The sequence below is a fragment of the Dipteris shenzhenensis genome, chromosome 25 (assembly GCF_047967505.1).
Source record: "Dipteris shenzhenensis isolate YYH24624 ecotype China chromosome 25, Dip_SZ_1.0, whole genome shotgun sequence".
Classification (NCBI taxonomy): domain Eukaryota; kingdom Viridiplantae; phylum Streptophyta; class Polypodiopsida; order Gleicheniales; family Dipteridaceae; genus Dipteris; species Dipteris shenzhenensis.
The window spans coordinates 35,277,410-35,302,009 of NC_141620.1; the positions used below are offsets into that span (position 1 = coordinate 35,277,410).

Consider the following 24,600-nt stretch of genomic DNA (forward strand, 5'->3'; position numbering starts at 1 on the left):
ATTTTGGGAGCAATTTAAAAAAAAAAGGGGCATAAATTTAGAGGCCAGGGAATAATGGGGAATAAAATAAAATAAATTCTCTTCCAAAAGGGGAGGTGGGAAATATGGGGGAGGAATGGGGAGGCGACACGTGGCGATACCCTAAAGGGATTAAGAGAGAGATTAGGGGGTGAGATTATTGATTAATGAAGAAGATGAAGAAGATTAGTGAGGAATGAAGAGAGAGGCATTTGCGTTCATTTCTTTTGCTTGGCTTGAAGCTTCTCTTCGTCTCGAAAAGAACCAAAATCCAGCAGAGTTTCTTCGATGGATGCCATGAATCGCAAGCTTCTGCTCTCGCAATTCCATCCTCCAGGTCGGTTTCTTCCCCTCCTGCATCGATTTCATCTCCTCCTCTCTTCCCTGTATCAAAACCCTGCCTCTTTTCCTTTTCCGTCCTTGCAATCTTTGCTGAACACGCACAGAAATTTTCAAATGAGCGGTTGCCGAGAGCGAGCGAGCGAGAGCGAGAGAATCAATGCTTTTCCTCCTTCTCTGGCTCCTGCTGTATGCGCCGTCTCTGTTTCTCCCCGTGATTGAAAATCTTGCATGAAATGGATGCATTCTCTGCTCGCAGAATGAATGGATGAATTGGTGCGAATGATCCCTTTCGCAGAGCAACCTTGCGCTTGAAATTTTCTCTCTGTCTTTCTGCATATAGTTTGGCCTCTTTCAATGGATGAATTCTCTGTTCGTAGGGCGAATGGATGAATTGGTACGAATGATCTCTGTCGCAAGGGGACCTTGTGTTTGAAATTTCTCTGTGTCTTTCTCAATATTGCAGATTGTCTTGCATACAGTTTGGCCTCTTTTGTATCGGACGGCTTATCCTTGGCAGCATTGTCTTTTGCTTCAAAAATTTCCTTGACCTGCACGGATATGTCATTTCCGAAGCGGGACGCCGCCCTTTTTCTCCATCGTTTGTTTACTCAGGCGGTTTGATTGAATTGTAGCAGGCAATCGCTCGGAGGATCTTGAAACATAGGGTTTGTGAGAAGTGCAGTGCGATACACCGTCCTCTGGGCAAGCGTATAGGCCATGGCGCCTTGGGGAACGGATTCCGAAGCAGGTCCTGTCACAGCAGAGAAAGCCATGTCTTTTATCTCCAAGAGCTGGCTGGACGTGCGCAAGAGTGCGGATGAGGATATCAAGAGGATGCGGGCACGGGCGAAGTCATTCACGGATCTGGCCAACTCTTTCGATAGAGAGTTGGAAAATTTCAGGAAGGCATCTCTGAACTTGGGAGTAGATAGTAACTCCGATAGTTTATTCAAGAAGTTCCAAGGAGGAGGCAACCTTTACACTGCCCTTAACATGTCTCATTTCGAAGATCTTGAGTTCTTGAAGAAGTTGAAGCCGCTATCTCAGTTTCGACGGTCACACTCGAATCCAGATTTTGGTAATCAACAGGCCCAGTTAGTGGAACGACGGGGAGCGCCATCCAAGCCGAATCTATCATTGCTGAGGCGCGCCTTAACACCTCGTGTCGACGATGAAGACTTTTACTTGAAACCGACGTCCGACACAGAGGCGATAAAATCACAGAGAGCTATTAGGAACCTCGCAAATCGAAGGACAATCGTTAGGGATTGGCAGGGTTCGAAAAGTAAAAGGGGGTCGAAGAAGACAAGGTCCGCCAGCGAAGAATGGGATCCTTTCAGACGAGTCAGAGAAAGTTGGAAAGACTTGGAGGTCACTGCTGCTACGAGTAAATCCCCGTCGGAGTTTTTCAATAAGTTGAAGAACACTCAACTTTTTGAGAACCTCAAGAAAAACCTGGTACTGTTCCTCTTAGGTCATTAGAGATGTCCTCATGAATGAAGTGGGAAGATTAGGTGATCATACTTTGCATCTTAATCCGGTTCAGGGGAGCTCCTTGAGATGTTCCCCTGTTGTAAAATGTGCTCTTTCTGTATCTCTGTGGGTTAGTGTCATTAACCAAGCGAAGTAGTTTTGCTCTGCACAGTGTGTGTTTACGTATCACTCATCTATTTGTTGGTTTAACGTTAGATTGCTTTTGTGGACTATCCACTCGGGTAGCAATTTGTTAGGATCACTCATGGACTGGTTTCTGTATATTTGATGCAGAAGCTGTTAACGACGAGTCTTGATGATGGGAGGGTGAGTCCTTTTCTCTATTCAATCCTGATTGTTGGATGTAATTCTTTGAGTTGGTGACATTGAGGCAACTGGTGTCTGTTTTGATCTTTATGTAGAAGGGGTGCTTTCTTGAGTTGGTTAAAGATAAGAACACAGTTCATGAGTTGTTTAGAATAATATTAAAACAATGAGTTGTTTGTAATAATGAATGAAACTGTGTATACTGCCAAGGAGTTGGTTGGGGAACTTAAGCACATACCTTTTTTCATACTTGCTTATTATTAGCGTTATCATTTTGATCTCCTAAAATTGGAAGTGCTAATGTAAATTGTATGGTTCTCTCTCTCTCTCTCTCTCTCTCTCTCTCACAGAGCTGGCCCGCCTTTCCCCCTTTTCTGTGAAAAAAAAATCCCCCTTTCCCATGTTTCTCTCTTTTTCACGTGGGTTAACCTAAAGGTGCTGGTTTTAACTGACCCAACATCACATGACACATGCTGTGAATACTGGGATATGTAAATGTTGATTCTGGAATTTGATCTGAGGAGGGGCATATGTTTGGAGACAATAGCTGTTTGCTGTCTCCCTGCATTTTTCGGGGATGGCATATTACTTAAAAAAATGGCATCTTTTTGAAAACGATGTTGTTTCTTGTCTTCAGGATGTTCCTCCGTTAGATGTGCCAGAACTGCTGGCAAACCTTGTGAGGCAGTCTGAGCCTTTGCTAGACCAGCTTGGTGTTAAGAAAGGTATGTTGTGGATCTCTTTTTCCACCCTCCCTCTTCTCTGCCCTCTGTCAAAAGCCCCCAGCTTACCCCTTTCACTTTTCGCTCCGCAATCCACCTGAAGAAAAGAAAAGGACTTTTTGTTTTCCCTTTGTCCTTCACTTTCCTGGTACAGTGGCTCCAATTGAGCCTGGATAGATGTTGGTGGGCATCATACGGTGTGTGCATGTAGGCAGTGTGAGCCTTTGCTAGACCAGCTCGGTGGTATGTTTGGATCTCTTCTCCCCCCCCTCTCCCTCTTCCCTGTCATCTAGATTTATGTATTATGGGAACCCAAGTGACACATGTTAAACACGAGGTATAAGCTACTTGGTGGAGTTGATGTTCTAAGAGGCTATTGGTGATTCAATCTACTATTGCTTCAACCAGCCGTTCCAATTTGAATCATCTCATGAAAAGTTAACTATCCTTTCGTCTATAGCCCCACTGGTATAGGTTTGAATTCCACCACTATAATTCTGATGTGTCCACAGATAGTTACTGTAGTTTCCTATATAGCTACAAACCAAATCATCAAACTGGGACAACGTTAACAGGATCTAACCATCACCCCATCTGAGAAAGTACCATGTGCTAACAGTCAAAAAAACTAGGGATGGATTAAGTGGGAGAGGACACATTGTCATGGGCAGATGCAGCTCATGGCATGCTGTCTGCTGACAGCGCTGGCAACCTGCCAACACTCGCGACAGTGCCACATGGCATCCAGCCAAGTGGCAGGTTGGGACTAGGTGGTCAATCAAATTGTCATAAATTAGCTCTCAAGACTTTTACTAGGTTGAGTTGATGTGCACCTATTGCACTGGTCATTTAGCTTTGTCTTCATTTAAGGTTTGTTTCGCTCATTCATTGATTTGCTCTACTTCATTGGTTGGTCCTCCTTTTGTTGTTAACATGATGATTCTCCCACTGTGATGAGTGGTTATTTTTTTAAAGATCATGGTTGATCTTTGTTGCCATCTTCTTTTCCTCCTTCCACCAAGCTGCATCTCTCTTGGCTTCGTTGTTTCTTTCTGGTTTCGTCCTTGTGATCTTGATATGCTTTTTTTTTTGGGACCCGACCCTGGGTTGGCCAGGTTGGCTGACCTGGTCAGTATTTTCCAGGGGCCCTGGGGGCCTCTAAAAGGCGGCCCTCAGAGGCTCCTTCCGTACCTCATTTTGGGGGCAGAGAACCCTCAGCCCACAGCAGATTAGCTAGGATCAGGCTGGGGCAGGGCAGCAGTAGATCAGCTCCTCTACCTTGATCCCTGCAGTCTTCAGTCAGGTCCAGGCTGAGCACGTGACAGCAGCAGCAGGACAGCATCAGAGCCGCCCCTTTCTCCATCAAATCTCGCAGTTCTCCAGGAAGGATCAGCTCCTTCCATACAATACAGTACTACTCTCCCTCTTTTGCAGTGAAGGATCAGTTCCTTGTTGAGAGTTGTGGTGCCATGAGCACATGTAGAGCAAAGGTATGAGCAAAGGGTAAGCTGCCACATGGCATGGAGGAGATATCCCACATGTGAGCAAGCAAATGGATGTAAGTACCCTCACCTATAAAAGGGAGGTTCATTTGAAGTAATATCAATCAAGCACTTTGCACTATCTCAAGATTCTCTTTATGAGTCCAAGTTAATCTATCTTGGAACCTAATTGACTTGAGATACATGTCATGAGCACTCTCTTCATTATGCTTGCACTTAGGTTGCATCCTCCGTAGATTAGTGTTGTATTAGGATGTTGTCTTAGTGACTAGGAGAGTAGGATCCTCACTTTGTCATGGTATCAGAGCTTAGGTCTAGATCTCCTAGATTAGTTGTAGATTGAGTTGAGTGTTCTCTTTTAGTGTTCATTCTTTCATTCTCCCGTTGAAAGAATTCCGTCTATGAGAGTTGAAGATTTCCGTTCATTGCTATGAGATATTTCCGTCATTCTTGATGAGAGAGAGATTGAGTTCTTCTGTGAGAGAAGGAGATAATGATCGTTCCTCATGATCTACTGCTACACAACCAGAGCCATAACCTCTAGCCTCACAGGACTAGAAGCACGATGCCCACGTTCCAAGCCTCCAGCCACACCTACAACGACTAAACGAATGCCCAAAGCTTCATATGCCTTGCAACAAACGCTTCTGCCAGCAGCGCGGCCTCTCTCTATCTGCCTTCTACACAGTGTTGGTCGACCAACGACCTCCACCGACGAAACCTCTGCATCGACCTCCAGAAGCTCCCTGCAGCCAGTCGCCAACGCACTACCTACAACCACGACCGTGCAACACCCACGGTCGAACTGCTCCATCAGCGCGACGAGCTTCTGCCATAGCTGCCAATCAGCGCACCATCTACGACTCTCTCGGCTCCCAGGCGACCAAGCCAACAAGTTCCTGCCAGCTACGACCGAACAGCTCAAACAGCTGCTCCAACAGCGCCCAAGCGCTCCTACATCCCTCAACAAAGCCAATCTAAGGCTCCTGCAGCTCTCTGCGCCATCTCCGATGACCGGTTAGCAACAGCCCGAACAGCGAAGCCCAAGCTTCATCGACCTGCTCCCCAACAACAAAACGCTCTTGGCCATCGACAGCCAAGAGTTGCAGCCAGCAACTCACGGTAGCGCCTCGGCTGACCAGCTCTGCAGGTCCTGAGCTTCTTCGTTGCCGTCGTCGCAGAGAAAGCTTCAAACCTTCTCTTCCTTCTCCAAGGTCTTCCCACAAAAAGCCACGTGGCAGGATAAGGCTTGACTATGGTTAAGTTAATCCAACCACAGTTAACTTTGGTTAGCCAAGGCTGGTAGATAGAGTTGGATCATGGTTGAGTTAGGCCACCTTGGGTTTGGTCATTGGTCAAGCAACTCACACTAAACCATGGTTAGGTTTAAGTTCAGGGTTAGCTAACTGCCACCTAAGCACACAGCCCCTGCTAAGCACAGTTTGTAAGCAGCATGTGAATCTATGTGCCACATCATCAAAGGCCCCTCTTCTTCACAAAAGCTTCAACAAGCCATAACTTGCAATCCAGGAAGAATTTGCACACGCTCCAAAAAGGAAAAGTGATCGTCTTTTCGAGCTCTACGCGCCTGTCATGTCAGAATCATTGTATGCAATTAGACACTGCCAATATTGAAAGAAATCAATTGGTAAGACCTTTGCAACAAATGAAAAAGCAACGCATGAATGTAGAAAGCATACCAAAAGCATAAGTGCATGAGATGACCATAGTGGAAAACATGGCATCCACACACAAAGCATCAAGGCATATGGTAGAACAAAGCATCATGCAGGTAGCTACACCAAGCAAAGAAGCAAACGAGTCGTCATCAAGCCATGAGCCAAAAGATGACATAAATGGAATGTATTGAAAAGTAAAAACCTTGCCAACCTTGCCTATATTTTTGTAATCAAGCCTGACCACCTGAGAGTAGCTATGAAAGCACCCAGGGGAGGTATTGACATGTAAAAGCCACACTTGACCACCTTAAGTAGCAATGCATGCACTAAGGGGAGGTGATGGATTTGTAACTCACATCTGACCACCTTGCAGTAGCCAAAGGATTATGGCACCAAGGGGAGGTGTTGAGAGTTGTGGTGCCATGAGCACATGTAGAGCAAAGGTATGAGCAAAGGGTAAGCTGCCACATGGCATGGAGGAGATATCCCACATGTGAGCAAGCAAATGGATGTAAGTACCCTCACCTATAAAAGGGAGGTTCATTTGAAGTAATTTTAATCAAGCACTTTGCACTATCTCAAGATTCTCTTTATGAGTCCAAGTTAATCTATCTTGGAACCTAATTGACTTGAGATACATGTCATGAGCACTCTCTTCATTATGCTTGCACTTAGGTTGCATCCTCCGTAGATTAGTGTTGTATTAGGATGTTGTCTTAGTGACTAGGAGAGTAGGATCCTCACTTTGTCATTCCTTCCATACAGTCTTAATTTCTCTAATTATTGTCCATCTTGGGATGCTTGCCTTTGTCCACAATACAAGGTTGGCCCCACACAGTATCCAACATGTGAGAATCTACTGAACATTTTGTCACCCTCTTGTTCTTATAAGAGATGTGAAAGTGATGATATTTTTGTTACCCGGCACATAAACAATTTGAAAATGAAACATTGAGAGGAAGTTAGCCCATCTCATGTGCTTTTCAGATAATTTTCTCTGCATGAGAAAATATCTAAGTGACTGATGATTTGTCTGCACATAAAAATCAGCTCCAAGAAGGTAATGTTTCCATGTGGTCAAAGCATGTATCATTGCTAACATTTCCTTCTCGTATGTCTGCAAGTACAATTCAACATCTTTGAGAACTCTCCTTTCATATGTAACCACTCTACCATCTTGCATCAAAGTGCCTCCTATGCTGTTCCCACATGCATCACAAGTTACAGCAAAGGGTTTTGCAAGATCTGGCAAGATAATAACGGGTTCAGAACACAACTTTTGCTTCAGCTCTTCAAAAGCTACATTTTACTTTTGTCCCCACCGAAACGGTACAGCTTTCTTCTATAAAGCATGCAAGGGAGAAGCAATTTCTGCAAAGTTCTTTATAAACCTCCAAGGAAGCTTCTGACTTCATGCAGATTTTTCAGAATTGGCCAACTCTTTATGGCCTCAACTTTTACAGGATCCATCTTGACTCCATCTGTAAGAAATCCTAGATTTACTATATTTAGAACTGTGCTAAGGAACAGAAAAGAGACTGAGATAGCAGAGAGCAAGGAATAATTATATTGCTTGAATGTCTGTAGGGTGGATGTGATTGTCATCCATACAATTGGGCCTCTCTTATATAGAGAGTGAAGAGTCACACATGAAAAGGTGTGTACTCCAAAGGGTATGTGTATGAAGAGGTGTGTACCCCTTGTGAAGGGTGTGACCCTTGATGAGAGGGTACATTACAATAGGAATGTCTCTTCATTAGAATGTCTCTTGTGAAGGGTTATGCCTCATTAGGAAGTGTCCCGTCGAAAGGGCAAGTGTCCCTTCGAAAGGTCATACCCTTCCACAAGACTTATGGATGGTTTAATCAATGGACACTAGAAATAGAAAGGAATACGTCTCAGATCGTGACACCATCCTTTGACACTATATGACCGAGAAAATGAATCTCATGCATAAAGAACTCACTTTTCTTGGTGTTTATTAACAGCTTGTGTCTTTTCAACTCTTGAAACACAATAGTGAGGTGTTTCCTATGCTTGTGCTCATTTTTAGAGAACACAGAGATGTCGTCGAAGAAAGTGCCCACAAACTTTCAGTGTGTTGTAAAAATTCTGTCCATCATTCTATTGAAAGTGGTAGGTGCATTAGTCAAACCAAAAGGCATCACACGGAACTCATATAAGCCAAATGAAGTACGGAAGGCAGTCTTGTAGACATCGTCAGGCCGTATCCTTATCTGATGGTATCCACTTTTAAGGTCAATACGATTGAGCATTGAGGAATCTTCCAACCGATCCAATATATCATCAATGTGTGGAATTGGAAAACGGTTCTTAATTGTGACTTTATTCAAAGCCCTATAATCAATACATATTCTCCAACTGCCATCCTTCTTTTGCACAAGGAACACAGGGGAACAGTAAGGAGAATTACTTGGCTGTATTAATCCCTTTTCCAAGAGTTCCTTCACTTGTGACATTATCTTTTCTTGTTGTGCCTTACTGACACGATCGGGAGGTATATTAGGCGGTGAGCTTCTTGGAATTATATCAATTTGATGATCCTCGGGCCTTTTGGGAGGTAATTCTTAAGGAAGTGCATCTGAGAAACAATCTTGAAAATCTGAAATAAAAGCAGCCCTTTCTCTATCTAAAGCAAAAAAAGGGGAGAGCCTTCCTGAACGGGTTGGCTGTCCTCTTTGACAAAAATCAAGTACGCTGAAATACGATGCTTTATTACATTGAAAATATAAGAAGTTGAAACTACAAGGATGGACTCTCCTTTCAACTTTACATCAAGTACATGATTTTGGCCTCTATGAGTTAAAGAAATCTTCTTGTTTCTCATCTGCACATCAGCCCCCACCCTGTACATCCAAGGCATCCCAAGCAAAGCATCACACTCTCGCCAAGGCATAATGCAGAGGACTGGATATGCATCCTCAACTTGCCAATGATAGGAGTGACAGGTGTGTTGAGTTCAGGGTTGGCCATATCACACATGCCGGATGGCCCCATTTCCTCAGGCTTGATGCCAAGCCTTCCTGCCATATCAGGAGTTATGAAATTTGCCTTTGCCCCAGAATCAAAGAAAAACAAATAATTCTGATTTCTGATTTTTCCCCATGCTCTGCACATCTCAATCTTTTTCGTTTCCTCTTCATCATGTGCATGTGGCAAACTCCCAATCACATCTGGAAGAAGCCCTGCGGAAGGTTCAGGCCTTTTGCCCTTCCGATCAGCCTGTTTATCATCATTCTTATCATTATCTGACCCGTCTCTTTTCTTGAATGGGCAATCATAAGAGCGGTGTCCCTCTCCTTTGCATATAAAACATTTGTTTTGCTCCATGAGTAAATTTTTCTCTTCATCAGATAACTTGGTACGAGGCTGTTTATTAGGCTGTCCACGCCTTTGACCAGCTTTGAATTGGGCTTTTCCTCCCTTTTGAAACGGCCGTTTGCCATAATTTTTATTTTCAGATTTGATGTCCTTCTTATCCTGGTGTTTGGCAGCCCGTTTGCTGTCTTCTTTCTTGCTGTCCATAAAGCCCAAATTCTTCTCTTGCACCCATGCATATGCTGTCCTTGCATTCTCAATTAATTGAGTCATAGAACCCACCTTGGTTTTGATGCAATAATTACGTAGCTCACTAGGCAATCCACAACAGTACCTCTCTATTCGCTCTTTCAAAGAAACATGCCTGTAAGAGTTCAATGGCAGCTAAACATCCCAAAACCTCTGGGTGTAATCATCAAGATTCTTGCAAAGTTTGTATGACAACTCATGCGAGTGTGAAAGTACTTCAACTTCAAAAGTTCGAGTAAGCCAAGTAGAAGAGAACACTAGCTTAAATTTCAGCCAAGTAGCAGGTGCATCTCCATGAAGCATAAGGTTGGTGTACCACTTAAGTGCATTGCCTTTCAAAAATGTGGCAACCTTCCTCATCTTGGATGCTTCTGTAAACAAACCCCCAAGAAATGCAGCATCGAACTGTTGAAGGAATGTGAGGGCTTTGTACCTGTCCTGTACTCCATTATATGTCTCAAACTTAACATGGGAACCACCATCCTTAAATTCTTTATATACATTTGATGTTGGCTGTCCCAAAGATGGCTGTTTCTTTGCAGCATTCCCTTCACTTGGGAGAGCCATGCTTGGCTGAACATTAGGCATGGGAGCATGTGCTGTGGCTTGCATGCCTGGTTGCATTCCCACATTGTCATACATGGCTTGCTTTCTATGCCCAGTTGGCAGTGAAATCAATAGCATCAAAGATAGAATCTGTACCAAAATATTCAGGTTGCTGCCTCAAATATAGCTGAGGTGGTTGAGCCACATTTATGGACTGCACATTATTAATTTGAGGAGTAGAAGTACCCAAACCAAGGCCTTGTGCTGGCTGCTCATACTGTTGAACTGGCTATACTTTTTGTACCTCTTTCTCAAGTGCTCTTGTGGGGGATTCCTCTCTCTTGGAAGTCACTTTCTGAGTCATTTTTGATGGTTGTCCCTCATGGGAAACTGATGCTTGAGTGTGCTGTCTGCCATGAGAAGCTGATGCATGTGTGTACTCACTCTTTCCGTGTTGTGCTTTCTTGATTTCTTCTTCTTTTTGGCATTTGTTTGCACAAGAGCCAAGTTTTGAGTCAGCTGAGTCAAAGCAGTCACTGCACTTGCAAGCTGTGCATTCAACATAGTAGCATTATTTGACTCACTGCTAGAACTTCTATCACTGTTGAGCTGAGTTGTAGCTTCATGTGTGGCCTGCTCAAAAGGCATTTGTTGTGCTCCCTGCAGCTGTACACTAGTTGGATCATTAAGGCTTTCCTGCCTTCTCCTTTGAGGAGTTGTGGAGCTCTCTTGCTCATGGGTACTCACCATGTTTATTGCTGTAATATTCAGCTGTCAAAACGTGCAACAAAGATATCCTTCCACCAAACTACCGAGGCCCACCTCTTGAGGAAGAGTGTGGTATCCCGGCAATGGAACCAATGAAACCAATGAAACCGGCTTCTAATCACTCAGAGGGCAGTGGAACTAAACCTTTAATCACTTCAGCACTTATTTACAGCTCACAAAGCATATATCACAACCATTAACCATTGCATGATCACCATTTGGCATTTACCCATTTGTTCACAAACAAAACCACTGAAAAAGGGATGGAGGCTAGAATGCCCCTGCTCAACAAACATAGACAAGTGCACCCGATTGGCCCCAAACACTGTGGCGCCCCTTTCGGTATTTCTTTATATTTCATAGTGAAATGATTTCAAGTTGCATCTGGGAGACCTTCCTTGCAATTGAGCATGCAGCCCCAATTCACTGAGCCTTCGCAAGGCTTTCAAGCATAGAACACCATCACATAAGTGCACTTAACCCATAGGTTCAATCCAAAGGCATTCTCTTTTCCGAGTGCAATTCCATTGGCTGTCCAGATGCAATCACACTGCACCCCAGCTGCACTCTCTTTGAGTGGTTTCAGATGGCATTCACAAAGCTTTTTAAAGCTCCAAAATAAAATCAGCAAAGTACCCAACCAAAGAATGACTCATGTAGCACTGTCGGGGCACCTGTGAACCAAGAAAGAGGCGGCACACGAGGCCAACCAATAGCTAATGGCAAAAAGAAATTGAGCAGCAAAATCACAACTCACCAAGCCTTGAAAACTCGAACCAAGTCCTCAATCGCCAAGAGGACATAGTAGCCAATGCCCAATTGCATTCTCAGCCAAAGAGGAGTGCAAAGGCATGAAGAAAGAGCATTTACAAAAGCCGACCAGCAAGAATTTCGCTGAAACATGCGAAAAGAAGCACTTCTGTCACGAAGAAGTGGGAGTTCTTGGGCTCAAAAGAAGCGTGCTTTAGAGAGGAATGCATTGAGAAGGTTTTGGAGAAGTTTCATTGCCAGAAAGTCCTCCAAAACTGAGAAAAACCAGTCAACCACCTCTTGGGACCACTCGAAATTCAACAGAAAGCTGTAGCTTTGCAAGAAGAGAGGCCCAGGAGGCTGTAGAAGCAAAAAGGTCTAGAAAAAGCCACTTTTGCAAATTCGGCCAGCAAAAGAAGTGCTCAGCTCTGCCTGTTCTACCAAATGCACGGAGGGAAAAGCATATCATTGCGAAGGGGAGGTAGAGGGGCAGCCATCGGGCCAAACGGAAGTCGAGGAATCCAAACGGGTGAGGAGTTATGAAGAAAAACGGAATTCAGCTGAAGGAGGCTGAAAAACCAGTCCAAAATCTCAACAAAGGGAGAAGATGAGAGGGAAAACCACACATATGAAGTTTAGAAGGCCCAGGAAGGTCGAGGAATGGCAACGGAGCATGTAGAAGGCACTAGAGCCACCTGGAACTCTAGGGGGGCCACTGAAGGTACATGGCCCTCTTGGGGGCCCATTGTAAATGCCACGTCATCATTTTCCAACAACCACTCTTTTAATTCCTTGGAATGCCTTTGGGCCTAGGGTTTAATTATGCTTATGTGCTAGGCACCATGCCGCGTTTAATTACACATTATTAAGCCCACGCTTGGACTTTTAAAACCAAAGTTGTCACAGTCTTGTAAGTACATTAAAGTACTTAGAATTTCACGCTCCCGTGACATTGTCCTATATCTGGTATACCTTGTCTACAAAAGGAAGAACATTGAAAAGTAGGCGCAATGTCGATTCATTTGGTGCACAATAATTGTATACTGCATGTCCACCATCTCTGCCTATGGTACAAGCTGCAAAAAACTGTACTGCTACTATGAGTTAGATACTTGAACCGGATAATTCAAACAAATCACGTGTGGAATGATAATGTTATCTTACAGATGTTGCAGAAAAGGTTTGCGTCTTATTGCAGAAATGCAAACGGAAAGACCAGGTGGCCACGCTACCCTCCAATACAAGTACTGATGTCACATGCGCAACAGGAGATTCTGGTAAAGGTGCCGATGAGCTGGAGTTGAGAATTGCAAGTGTGGTGCAGAGTACAGGTTACCAATATAAAGGTGGAATATGGGGTGAACAGGTCACTAAAGATGCAGAGCATGGGATTCGAAATGTAACAATTGTAACAACAGCTAGTTTACCATGGATGACTGGAACAGCAGTGAACCCTTTATTTCGGGCTGCATATCTTGCAAAGAACGGGAAGCAGGTAGTCACATTATTAGTTCCCTGGCTGTGCAAACAAGAGCAGGGATTTGTTTATCCAAACAACATGACTTTCGACTCTCCAGAAGAACAAGAGATATATATCCGAAACTGGCTGGAAGCAAGGGTGGGATTCAGGCCTAACTTCAAGTTGATTTTCTATCCAGGAAAGGTGAGTGACCTTTTCTGGCATGGATCCAAGTTAGTAATGGCCATTATTATTATCTTAAGACTAAGTTATGCAATTGTATTTTTCCAGATGCTTTGCATTGATCAGAAGTAATAAATTTTGCAATCAATCTAATTGAACGGCTATTACCATCATCTTAGGAATCAAAGTTAAGACTAAGGACCTTTGCAAACATTGGAATGTTGTTTTCAGTTGCTTTGTGCCAATCAGCAGTATTAAAGTTTGCAATCAATCTGGGAATGTGGAAACTTAATAAATTTTGGGTGTTTGATACTACCAGTATTCTCAGGCAAGGAGGAGCATCATGGCTGCTGGAGATATCTCCCGTCTGATTCCAGACAAAGAAGCAGACATTGCAGTTTTGGAGGAGCCTGAGCATCTGAACTGGTACTATCATGGAAAACGTTGGACTGATAAGTTTCAGCATGTTGTTGGAGTTGTGCACACAAATTACCTGGAATATATAAAGAGGGAAAAGAATGGTGCGCTTCAAGCCTTTATGGTGGAACATGTGAACAATTGGGTGACACAAATCTATTGCCATAAAGTAAGTGCTTATCACTGTCGGGGATTTGCTTGAATGAGGCAATACTCATGTGGGTTTGAATCCAACTAGAAATAATTTACATGTCGGCAAATAAACTGTTATTGTATACAGGTTTTGCGGTTGTCTGCTGCTACACAGGAGCTTCCCAAATCAATTGTTTGCAATGTCCATGGGGTCAGTCCAAAGTTCCTAGAAATAGGCCAGAAGGTTGCTGCAGACGAATCAGGAAATCAAAGTTTTTCAAAAGGTGCATACTTTCTTGGGAAGATGGTATGGGGAAAAGGTTACAGGGAGCTGATTGATCTTTTAGAAAAGCACAGCCAAGACTTGCACAATTTAAGTGTAGATGTCTATGGAAATGGAGAGGACTCAACTGAAGTAAAGGCTGCAGCTGAAAAGCTTGGATTGGGTATAAATTTTCATCAAGGGACAGATCATGCAGATGCCTCACTTTATGGGTAAATATTTTTGAAGCGCCTGCTAGTTTCTATTTTCTACGTGCATTCTTTTTCAAATATGGTTTCGTAAGAAAATTGTCATTGACTATAGTCTTAAGAGGGGTTCCTAGTTAGGGGCAGTTAAATCTTGTTAACTGCAAAACAGTAGTATCAGTGTTTGATTCTCTGGCCTGGACCTGGATACACCTGGGCCAATCTTGTTAGTGTATTTGTGGGTCGACAGGAGGGTCTAGTCCTTGCAGTTTTAGTTGGGGATTCCTAACCATGTTTGTTTCATTGGCTTGGTTTCAGATACAAGGTTTTTATCAATCCAAGTGTAAGTGATGTTGTCTGCACAACCACAGCAGAAGCCCTTGCGATGGGAAAGATCGTGGTCTGTGCAGACCATCCATCAAATGAGTTTTTCAGGTCATTCCCCAATTGCCTTACCTACAAAAGCTCTCAAGAGTTTGTTGAAAAGGTGAATCAGGCTATGGCTTCCAATCCTGTGCCCCTCTCGCCTGAGCAGCAGTATCTGTTGTCTTGGGAGGCAGCAACAGACCGATTTATCGAGTCGGCCGAATTAGATCAACCTTCAAAGAAAGAGACTCAAGCGGTTACCCCTGATGATGTTCAGAAGAAGACCATGACATTGTCAATGTCCATGCCAAACTTATCAAAGTTTGTTGATGATGGTCTTGCACTTGCACATTTCTGTTTAACTGGAAATGAGGGCTTACGGTTGGCCACAGGGGCATTGCCTGGGACAATGAACTATGGTTCTCAGCACAGTAAAGATCTTCATCTCCCTCTTCCTTCTGTGGAAAACCCAGTGTATGGTTGGTAATTATCACATTTCCTGTTAGGTTATACCTAGTTGCTGATGTCATATATATGCTTTGTGCAAATTCTTTCTATTGTATATTTTTTGCTTCCAGCTCGGAAAGGTTCTGTATAATATATGAGTAAAACCACAACCACATTCATTTAAAAAGTTGCCTAGCTCTATGTGTTCATTTTTCCTTGGTTGGAATGTATTAAGCTGATCGGACTGTACGTTTTGAGAATGAAATCCTGGCATTTTAGTGAATAAAAGATATGCGACAGTATTAAGGGTAACGTCTCTATTTCAGACATTACAGAAAAAATGCATCTGAGGAAAACTTTCATGCTGTTGAGAATCTCTCATTTTGGTATCTGTATTATAATTTTTAGATATGCTTTGCTATCTAAGGGGTAAGACAGATGTGCTTAATTTTACAAGTCCAGCAGGTGCACCACCTCAGTACTGTAGGTTGTGTGTATTTATTAGTGTTTGGACCGCCAAACAGCAATGATCACCACCCTTACAGATGTATAACACTAAGCATTGGCAAGACGACGGGATAGTGTGTTTGCAGCCTCTAGAAGCCCCAATTGGAAGAGGCTTTGCATACAGTCAGTCCCCCTTGCTGAAATGGAGAATAAACAAGCTTGTTTGTAGACAAGAAGCAAGAAATCTCCATGAAAGATTTTTAGGAGACCGGACAGTTAAAGGGGAATGTTAATGTCACCATGGCTCAGCCCAATCGAAGTAAAAAGGCGAGACAAGGCTATTGCAAGCAATCGCAATTGTCAAGAAGTCCATACAATGTTGTGACAATTTCTCTTACCAAGCTTAGCAAGGCAATCAAGGCTATTGGCAAACACATCTGTGACAGCCATCTTGTGCAGACAAGTGGAGCTAAGTGCCCATCAATGCAAAACATTTCCACAAAGACTGCCTTGAGCAGTTAGTAACAGTTGGATAATGGAGGTTCAAAAGTCTTAGTACGTCTGTGCTCTGGTAAAAAAAGTGTCGTTGCAGAGTTGCTGACCAAACTCATAATCTTCCCTGGCGCTGCTACTTGCTGCACTGTGCCCATTCATGAGCTTCAAAATATTTTAGAGAGTTCACAAAGCTACGCTACTATTGCACGCAAGAGAGAAATTCATCTAAGCCAGCAACATGGAGCCAATATTGTAACTTTAGAGTGCTCAAGTCTAGTGAGAAAATCTAGGTAGATTCCAAAGCTCAAGAAAACATTGTGAGGAGGAGGAGCCTCTTGAAGACCCTGTGAGCTTCAAAGTAGGAGTTGAATGGGGCTCAAGTGAGCTTGAGCAACAATGGGCACAACAGGCAGCAAAAGTGTAGTGCTTAGTAGCTAGAAGCGAAGAAGGATAAGACCAAGTCACTAGCAAGAACATAAAGTGGACGAACAAGTCTTTTTAAATTTGTTTTTACACATGCAAACTCTTGTTGCTGCAGGTGATCGTAAGATTGTGTTATCTTGAGCCATGGACTCAATTGTTTAAACTTAACCACCACTTAAATAGATAATCACATGACAATCCATATCATTGTAGCCCTTATATGCTTGCAATTTGAAACTTTTACACGCATAATTTTTCTATGAGATGGTGTCAAGTCAAAGTTTCTTGGTACCATAGTGTCCAAACAAAGGAACACCACGAGCATTCACGACCATCATGTATAATGTCCTCAAACCATGGCACATGCTTATACCACGCTTTCAACTCTAAGTTTAAGGCGTGAGTGGCATGCTGATGCATGCAAATGTTGAAACTTTCTTGATCTTTATGTAAGTTGTAGAAGTTTGTGTGGGCCTATTTCCCTTATGATTTCTAGATTTTTTTAATTTTTTGAATCAATGGACTTATGAAAGGCCTTCCCTCTCGGTGATACAATTATCACATTTAATAACAGGCATTTCTTTATACGTGTCCATCCATCAGAAACAATTGTGCATCCTATGTTATGCAAGAGTTGAAGAATACTATGGTTGATGTGATCTTCTTGCTTGGCATATGCTTTGACTCGTATAGTTGTCCACAAGGAATTTTAAGTAGGAGGTTTGAAAGTTGCACCAGACTATGCGGTGCAATTACATGCATCTTGCGTATCTGCATTGTCTAATGCACTCAATTGATAACCAGAATGTAAAATTGGTTGATCAAGAATGTATCGAGCAATCTCTAAGTTTGGATATGAATACTCTCTATAATTGATGCTTGTATCATTCTTGACTTCCACCCCCAGCAATAACTTTGGTTGTACATGGTGTAGATATAACTAAAATAGGCTTGGGTAGCCTCACTACTTGTGAAGGGTCGTATGATGCAGAATGTGTTGGAATAATGGGAGATGGGATGTTGGGACTATCACTCATAACTTCCAAAATTGTTCTTTTCTTACTTTTTCCATTTGCTCTAGGTTACCTCTTAATTGTTGAGCGACTCAGCTACCCTTGGAGCGTACAAAACCAAGTATGTGACTCCTTATATCAAAGGCACGTCGAGATCTCAACATAGTCCTTTTGGGCACATTTTTCATGCCTACAATTTTCTACTCTTCTTTTTGTTGCGGCCCTATTTGTACCTTTGACTAGAACTCTCATGAGAATAAAGCAGCGAGGAAGTTGCATCCACTTGTGATAGAGGAGCTTCATTTTGATTTGCATTAGCATTAACACCTTCAGTCATAGCCTCATCAACCATAGTATGAACGAATAAGGTTTTAGCTACCTTTATAACTTGCCTCCTACTTGAAGATTGCTCCATTGATTGTGCATCACTTTTTCTAGCTATTGATGGTTCTCTTGCAGCAGTTTCAGTACATATGCACCTATTTCTTATCTCAATAGTTAGTTTTTTAAATAAAATTCAGAGAAGCATAGACATGTATGAATCCAATCTCTCTAGATACTACATGCACCTTATACAAATATGAAGTGTGGTGAGCGCAAGTTGCATTAGGATTCAAACCCAATTAAAAGGGGGAAAATAACTTTCTTGGCAATGTTGTTATTTCACTTTCCTGCACGATCTTAATTGCATTCATTGGCTTGCAATTGTGGTAAACCCTTACCCCAAATTGCTAGATATTGGAGCACTTAACCACTTTTGCAACCACAATGAACACTCTCTCCCTCTCCCTCATCTTCTCATAACTCAATGTGTACACCTGCCCTAGCATGCTAAGGACAGGAGCTATGGACTACAATCTTGTTGAATGAAGAGCGCTAGGCTCATGCAAGACTTTTGTAAGCAAGAAATTGGTGAGAAATATTGTTGCAACTTGACAACTAACCTTTGATAGTTTGTGCCATACTCTTGGGAATAACACTTGACAATTAACCTTGATTTATATTTGTCAACTATTCCATCTTGATGGAGCTAGACTTCATAAACTTAGCTTTAGTTGTTGCTGAATTAACTAAACCTTGAACATTTTTCTTTCCCTTTCTTTGTATTATTACAATTATCTAGGTATCCCTAGTCATGGCAATTCCTCTTAGCTTGTGGTAGTGCTATGATAACCAATCCTATTTTGGACTTGGTGAAGTACTCAAGGGCATCATGAACTAGGGTGTCATCATGTTCTTTCTTTTTTTGGGTTTATGGGCTAACTTTTTCTATAAAGGTCTTGGTCTTAGGCATAGCTACTTCATTAGAGAGTCTCCTTCGAGGGGCTATGAGGGTCCTTAGATTTGGCACTCCTTCTCTATGTGTGCTTTGTTAGACCGTTTTGTTGCTTAGATTCTTGGGACTCCTTCTCCATGTGTGCTATGTCGAATTGATCTTGACTTTTCGCATCATTGACCCATCTAAGTGGGTGTTAATGTAATTGTGGGAGATTGATGACTAGAATCTCGATTCTTATTATTGGATTTCTTTATCACCGGGTTGGGAACACCCTTATGGATACTTCATTGAAATCCAAATACTTTTGTCTTGGTTGGTTCTTTTCTATTTTTGATTTCTAAGAAGCAAAGGGGGGAAGGATGGAAGTAAGGAATCATGCACATAAGATCTTTAAGAGAATTGGTTCTAATGCAGCAAATCACTCCCATTGCTTCGTATAAGATCTGATAAATTTGCTAGTGGAGCAAATGCACTGCCATTGCTTTGTAAAGTCCCAGTCTCCGAGTATAGTTGTCATTGGTTTGTTTGAGGGAAAGCTACTGCAAAGTACAAGACCTACAAGGCTCATAAAACTATTTATCCCACCTATATTAGAGTGGACTTTATTGATGAGCATTGCTATGACACTATTGCTCTAAGTTGTACCTCACATACACCAATTTAAAGATACCTTGGAACTAGATTCTTACTACAAGGTGGAGGGAGCGATTGTTGTCAAGAAAGAGAGCCTCGTGTAGGTGACACTTCAAACCTATCATTATGCGTGGATGCCACAACGATCAAGATACAAGTTGAAAATTTTGGGGGGAGTATCGACTTTCTAACGGAGACATTAATTGCTTGCTAGGTGCCCTGGACATAAATGGCATCGTCTCAAATTTACATTATACTATCCTACTCCATAGGGAATCCATATGCATTCAAATTAGTTGAGTTACAAAGCATGATCAGATCATAAAGAACAATGCTCTTGCTACATACGGCCTTCACATCAAACAAGGATTCAATAGCGGAAACCCATCCAACACAAATGTCCTAGAATACATGGTAAAATTAATCCCAATTTCTACTCATAATTCATCCCATGACATGCTCTTTCACAACATTACACTTGTCTCTTAGAACAACAACACTTCTCGGCATGTCCTTACTAAGCACTCAAGTTGCACATGTCTTCAACATTGCCCATTTAGTGGCCATGTCTAGGGCACTGAGTTTTGATTTCTTGAGAAATTTTTCTTCCATACTTAACAATAGATTCAATGTTCTTGACTCACACACAAAGGGCATTTTCAAGTTGTTCAAGGTGGGCCCCAATGCAATGCCTACAGACCACAATCTTCTCATAGTCAAAACTTGTGAGTCTCCAACTATATTGCCCTTGGTTTTAGACAAGAAAAAGAGCACATACACCACATGGGCAAAACCATTCAAAAAAATCAAAACAAGTTCCAAAAACTCATGTCTACTACATCCCCATCAAATTGTGCAAGTAACTTGACCTACATCTCCAAACAATATGTTTTTGACCTAGGAAAAGAGATGGACCTATGCAACAAATCCAATAACCTTCACCACCCTCTACAGAAGACATACACAATAATGCCACTACTTCTCATCACTGAGGAAATTAAACTCTGAACAATGACTACTTAGATGACATACTGTTAAAGAAATTGATGACACTTGAAACCCCACTACACTTGTTCCTCTCTCGAAATGTTGGCATCATAGAAAAAACCTTCACTCTCTTGCTTCTAGTACAAGCTCCATTTGTGCAATATTTTCACCGTCAGACATCAGATACAAATTTTCCAAGGGCTCTTCTCTTAGCTTATGCTAGAAAAGTGGCATACAACATAGGAGGAACAAACATACATCCAGCCCCCCATTTCTTCTCATGAAATCTAATTACACAAGCCTTTGGGCAAAAAACTAAAAGCATGAGCATATGAAGCTGTACCTAAGATTTAGGCTAAGGACCCAGAGATACAGATTAAGTAGAGGAGCTTTGAGAATTGTAAAACTTGGTATGTCAAGGGACTTACAGGTAGGAATGTGTTTTGACCTAGAAAAAGAGATGGACCTATGCAACAAATCCAATAACCTTCACCACCCTCTACAAAAGACATACACAATAATGCCAAACAACCACTACTTCTCATCATTGATGAAATTGAACTCTGAACAATGACTAGTTCTCATCATTGAGGAAATTGAACTTTGAACCATGACTACTTAGATGACATACTGTTAGAGAAATTAATGACACTTGAAACCCCACTACACCTGTTCCTCTCTCGAAATGTTGGCATAGAAAAAGCCTTCACTCTCTTGCTTCTAGTACAAGCTCCATTTGTGCAATATTTGCACTGTCAGACATCAGATACAAATTTTCCAAGGGCTCTTCTCTTAGCTTATGCTAGAAAAGTGGCATATAACATAGGAGAAACGAACATACATCTAGCCCCCCATTTCTTCTCATGAAATCTAATTACACAAGCCTTTGGGCAAAAAGATAAAAGCATGAGCATATGAAGCTCTACCTAAGATTTAAGCTGAGGACCTAGAGATATGGATTGAGTAGAGGAGCTTTGAGCATTGTAAAACTTGGTATGGCAAGGGACTCATAGGTAGGAATGTGTTTTGTTACAAAACACACATCGACTTTGACCTAGCTTGGTATGATTTGAATGACCTGAGATGTGGTCTTCTGGGAGTGTTGCTTCATGGAGATAGATGCCCATGTGTTGCAAGTGAATGTTCTATGTGTTGGCCACTTGGCTCCTCGTCATGTGTTGCAAGGTTTAGCACACTACATTCTGTGTGGAAGCCCGTGTTTTGTCCAAAGGTAGCTTTTCTAAGTGGCTACAAATTGAATGCATTCATGGCAAATGCCCATGGTGTGGTGTGAAGGATGGTGCAAAGTAGAAGCAATTTTTCTGCCCAAATGCATTCATGAAAGACATTCTTGTCATTGTAAAATGGAGGAGATTTGAAATGGTTGATGTTGTAGGAGAAGAGATGGCTATTGTCATACAAGACCACTCCACCATAGGGGCTTATTGACCACATAGTAGAATCCGTCTTGAAATATGTGCTTCATAGTTTCACACAGCACGCTGGCAAGGCAAGCAATTCAGGATGTGCCTGGCCAATTTTTCCAAGGCACAATTATCTCTGTGATTGGTTTTGAAGATGAAATACAAAGTGCACATTGGTATAACAAGAAGATAACAAGTTTGGTGCATATCACCTACAACCACATCAGATTCTATGACTGATACCAGTCTTCTGGGTAGACTCAAAGGAGTTCATGAAAGTGTAGCACACATACTATTTCTACATTTTGGATGACAAAGAACATGACACCTTGTTTTCCCATCATGCTTTTATAGTGCACTAGGATTATTTAACCAAGAGGATCCGCAAGTAAAGGAATGATTTAAAAACATTGGGTGAGGCTAGATAGTGCTTCCTCTCAATTTAAATCAACCTATGAATTCTACTTGGTTGCAAAGTTTTAATCCCTAGTAGTGAGTGTAAACATGTGGAATTTATTTAGATCCAACCATTGCAAGGGGGAACATGATGGATGTGGCACTGTTATTAAGCAAGATCTTTATCAACATCAATTAACATGCTCTCAAGATAAGTTGCAAAATGCCCATGATGTAGCAACATGGCTTGATCTAACACCCTCCATGGGGGCACAATCGACATACAATAAACAAATTTTCAGCGATAGCTTAGTGCGTAGAGTGTTCCGTGAGGTGAAGATAGAAAAGGAGGAACATATATGACTATAACACCATCAATTGATACATTAAGTTTGCATACCATATGGGGCTTTTCAGACAACCACCTTTTCCTCAAAACACGGTAGCTTTTCTACTTTTCTAGTGCATGTATCATGGAAGATTTTGAGAATTGTGAGGACATTGCAGCATGAAACAATGGAAGCTATACTAGATTTCCCCTGTACATGATGAATGTGTCTGATAGAAAAACAATGGACCATAGTTTGGGGAGGAATTTGATGACCTCATTGATGCACTAGAAGAGGGGAATAACTTTGTAGTTATTGTTGCTGACTCTAAGGAAAATGAGGAAGGTGACACATACTTTGTGTTGTAGTGTACAAAACCCAAACATAAGGTTATAGAAGCATTTGAAGATCATTGGGAAGGGTCCTATGAGAAGTGGAAAGTAGTGGTTGGAGGTATTTGGTACAAGAAAACATTCAAGAAAGGCCTACACAATCTTAGGTAAGATGCCACACAAATTTGTCTACTCTCATTTAGTCAAAGCAATTAAGTTTCAAATGCAAGTTATGCCTGGAGGAAAGACATGTAAAAGACTCTTAAAAATAGATGTAGATACTCATGAGCACATCATGGGGTGTCTTGCAAGCACTTGAGCTAGCTAACAATTAGATGTCCAAAACCACCTAGCTGGGTGCCATCTAACCAAAGGCCATATAAAGATGCAAATAGTCATGGAAGCTAGCCCATGCTCTTGTGTGAAAGTTTTATCATAGTTCAATGTCCTAGGCTAAGTGCTATCATAATTCAATGTCCTAGTCTATATGGAAGAAGACCAAGTCCATCATCAAAGCTCTACCCTCAAGTGAGTTTTGTCGAGCCTCAAATTTGAAGGGTAGCCTAGAATTTCATTTTGAAATGTCATCCTTCTAGTTAATATGTTTTTGATCAATTTTTTTGTTTTTTTTCCCTATGAATAGAGGGTTTGTTATATTATATCAATTTTGTAAAACCAAATAATCTTGTCTTCCCCATCATACAACAAAAAGGGGAGGCCTAGCCATAGTAAAAGATACAGGGGTTACCTTGTCTGACAACAGTCCTATGGAACCATAAAGTAACCTCTCAAAGACATAAATCCTTTCACTCATGTTCTTCTTGATGTGATTAGACCACATTAACGAGGGGATTTTCAAGACTCTTTGATTGCCCATTGTTCTAATCCACATCACCCTTCTTCTAAGTGAATTGAATAAAGAAGTAAGGAGGACAATGAGACCTTGACACTAGAGCTGATGAGTCACTAGAGCTGATAGAGGATGCTGAGACTTTGACACTAGAGATAATGGAGCCACAAGCTCCTTTCCAACCACCAAGAGCTGTGATTTGTGACCTTCCACTATTGGTTGACTTGCAGGGGATGGAAAGGCCTTGTGATGTCTCGGCCTTTTGTAGTTGTTCAAAATACAAAGATAGAGGTTAGGTCTTACTTCCAAGTGAATGGGATCAATAGGCTCTAACAGATTGATACTTGGGAGACAATGATATAAAGCATTAAATAATCTCTTTAGACAACTGCAATTGAGATATTTATTGGTTAAAAAAATTCGTTTACAGAATTTCAAAGTTGATGTAACAAAGATCACATACAGCTCAATCTCTCTATGAGTCCCATTGGGGAGTCAAAACAGAAACATTGTTTTTATTGAATGTCAATTGTTTCCAAACTCCAATATTGATTGTAAGGAAACATCCCACATAGATTAAGCTTCATAGATTAAATGAAACCTTGAAGCTCGTGTGTGTAGCATAGCTAAATAGTCACTTACTTTGAGTGGTATGGAAGGGTCATCACATCCACAGTAATGCAATATCACAACATTTAAATGGTTTGGCAATTTGATAAGTTGGTTCTCTTGAATTCCTAAAATTGAAGGAGATTGTAGCATCTATAATGTGTACAATATGTTGAATTGATTCTGGCAATTTAAC

The 24,600-nt window shown here is 41.8% G+C and overlaps 1 protein-coding gene across 2 annotated transcripts; it reads left to right on the forward strand.

Moving 5' to 3' along the window:
- The first annotated feature begins 239 nt into the window (after nt 1-239).
- DGD1 (UDP-Glycosyltransferase superfamily protein) lies at nt 240-15,481 on the forward strand. 2 transcript variants are annotated; one of them, XM_087396048.1, is made up of 8 exons: nt 240-355; nt 996-1,818; nt 2,128-2,160; nt 2,798-2,885; nt 12,882-13,378; nt 13,677-13,943; nt 14,055-14,401; nt 14,693-15,481. In XM_087396048.1, exons 2-8 carry the CDS (start codon nt 1,078-1,080, stop codon nt 15,225-15,227), a joined length of 2,508 nt encoding a protein of 835 aa, XP_087252174.1. In that variant the 5' UTR covers nt 240-355; nt 996-1,077; the 3' UTR covers nt 15,228-15,481. The 2 variants fall into 2 exon arrangements, with proteins under 2 accessions (XP_087252174.1, XP_087252175.1); XM_087396049.1 differs by having other exon boundaries at nt 257-355; nt 993-1,818.
- The last annotated feature ends 9,119 nt before the right edge of the window (nt 15,482-24,600 follow it).

What these genes read in the sequence shown, in the direction of transcription:
- DGD1 (XM_087396048.1), top strand. Translation starts at nt 1,078, where the DNA reads ATGGCGCCTTGGGGAACGGATTCCGAAGCAGGTCCTGTCACAGCAGAG. An exon ending in CCAGCTTGGTGTTAAGAAAG is followed by an intron (nt 2,886 to 12,881) that starts GTATGTTGTGGA and finishes GTTATCTTACAG; the next exon opens with ATGTTGCAGAAAAGGTTTGC. An exon ending in TGATTTTCTATCCAGGAAAG is followed by an intron (nt 13,379 to 13,676) that starts GTGAGTGACCTT and finishes TGATACTACCAG; the next exon opens with TATTCTCAGGCAAGGAGGAG.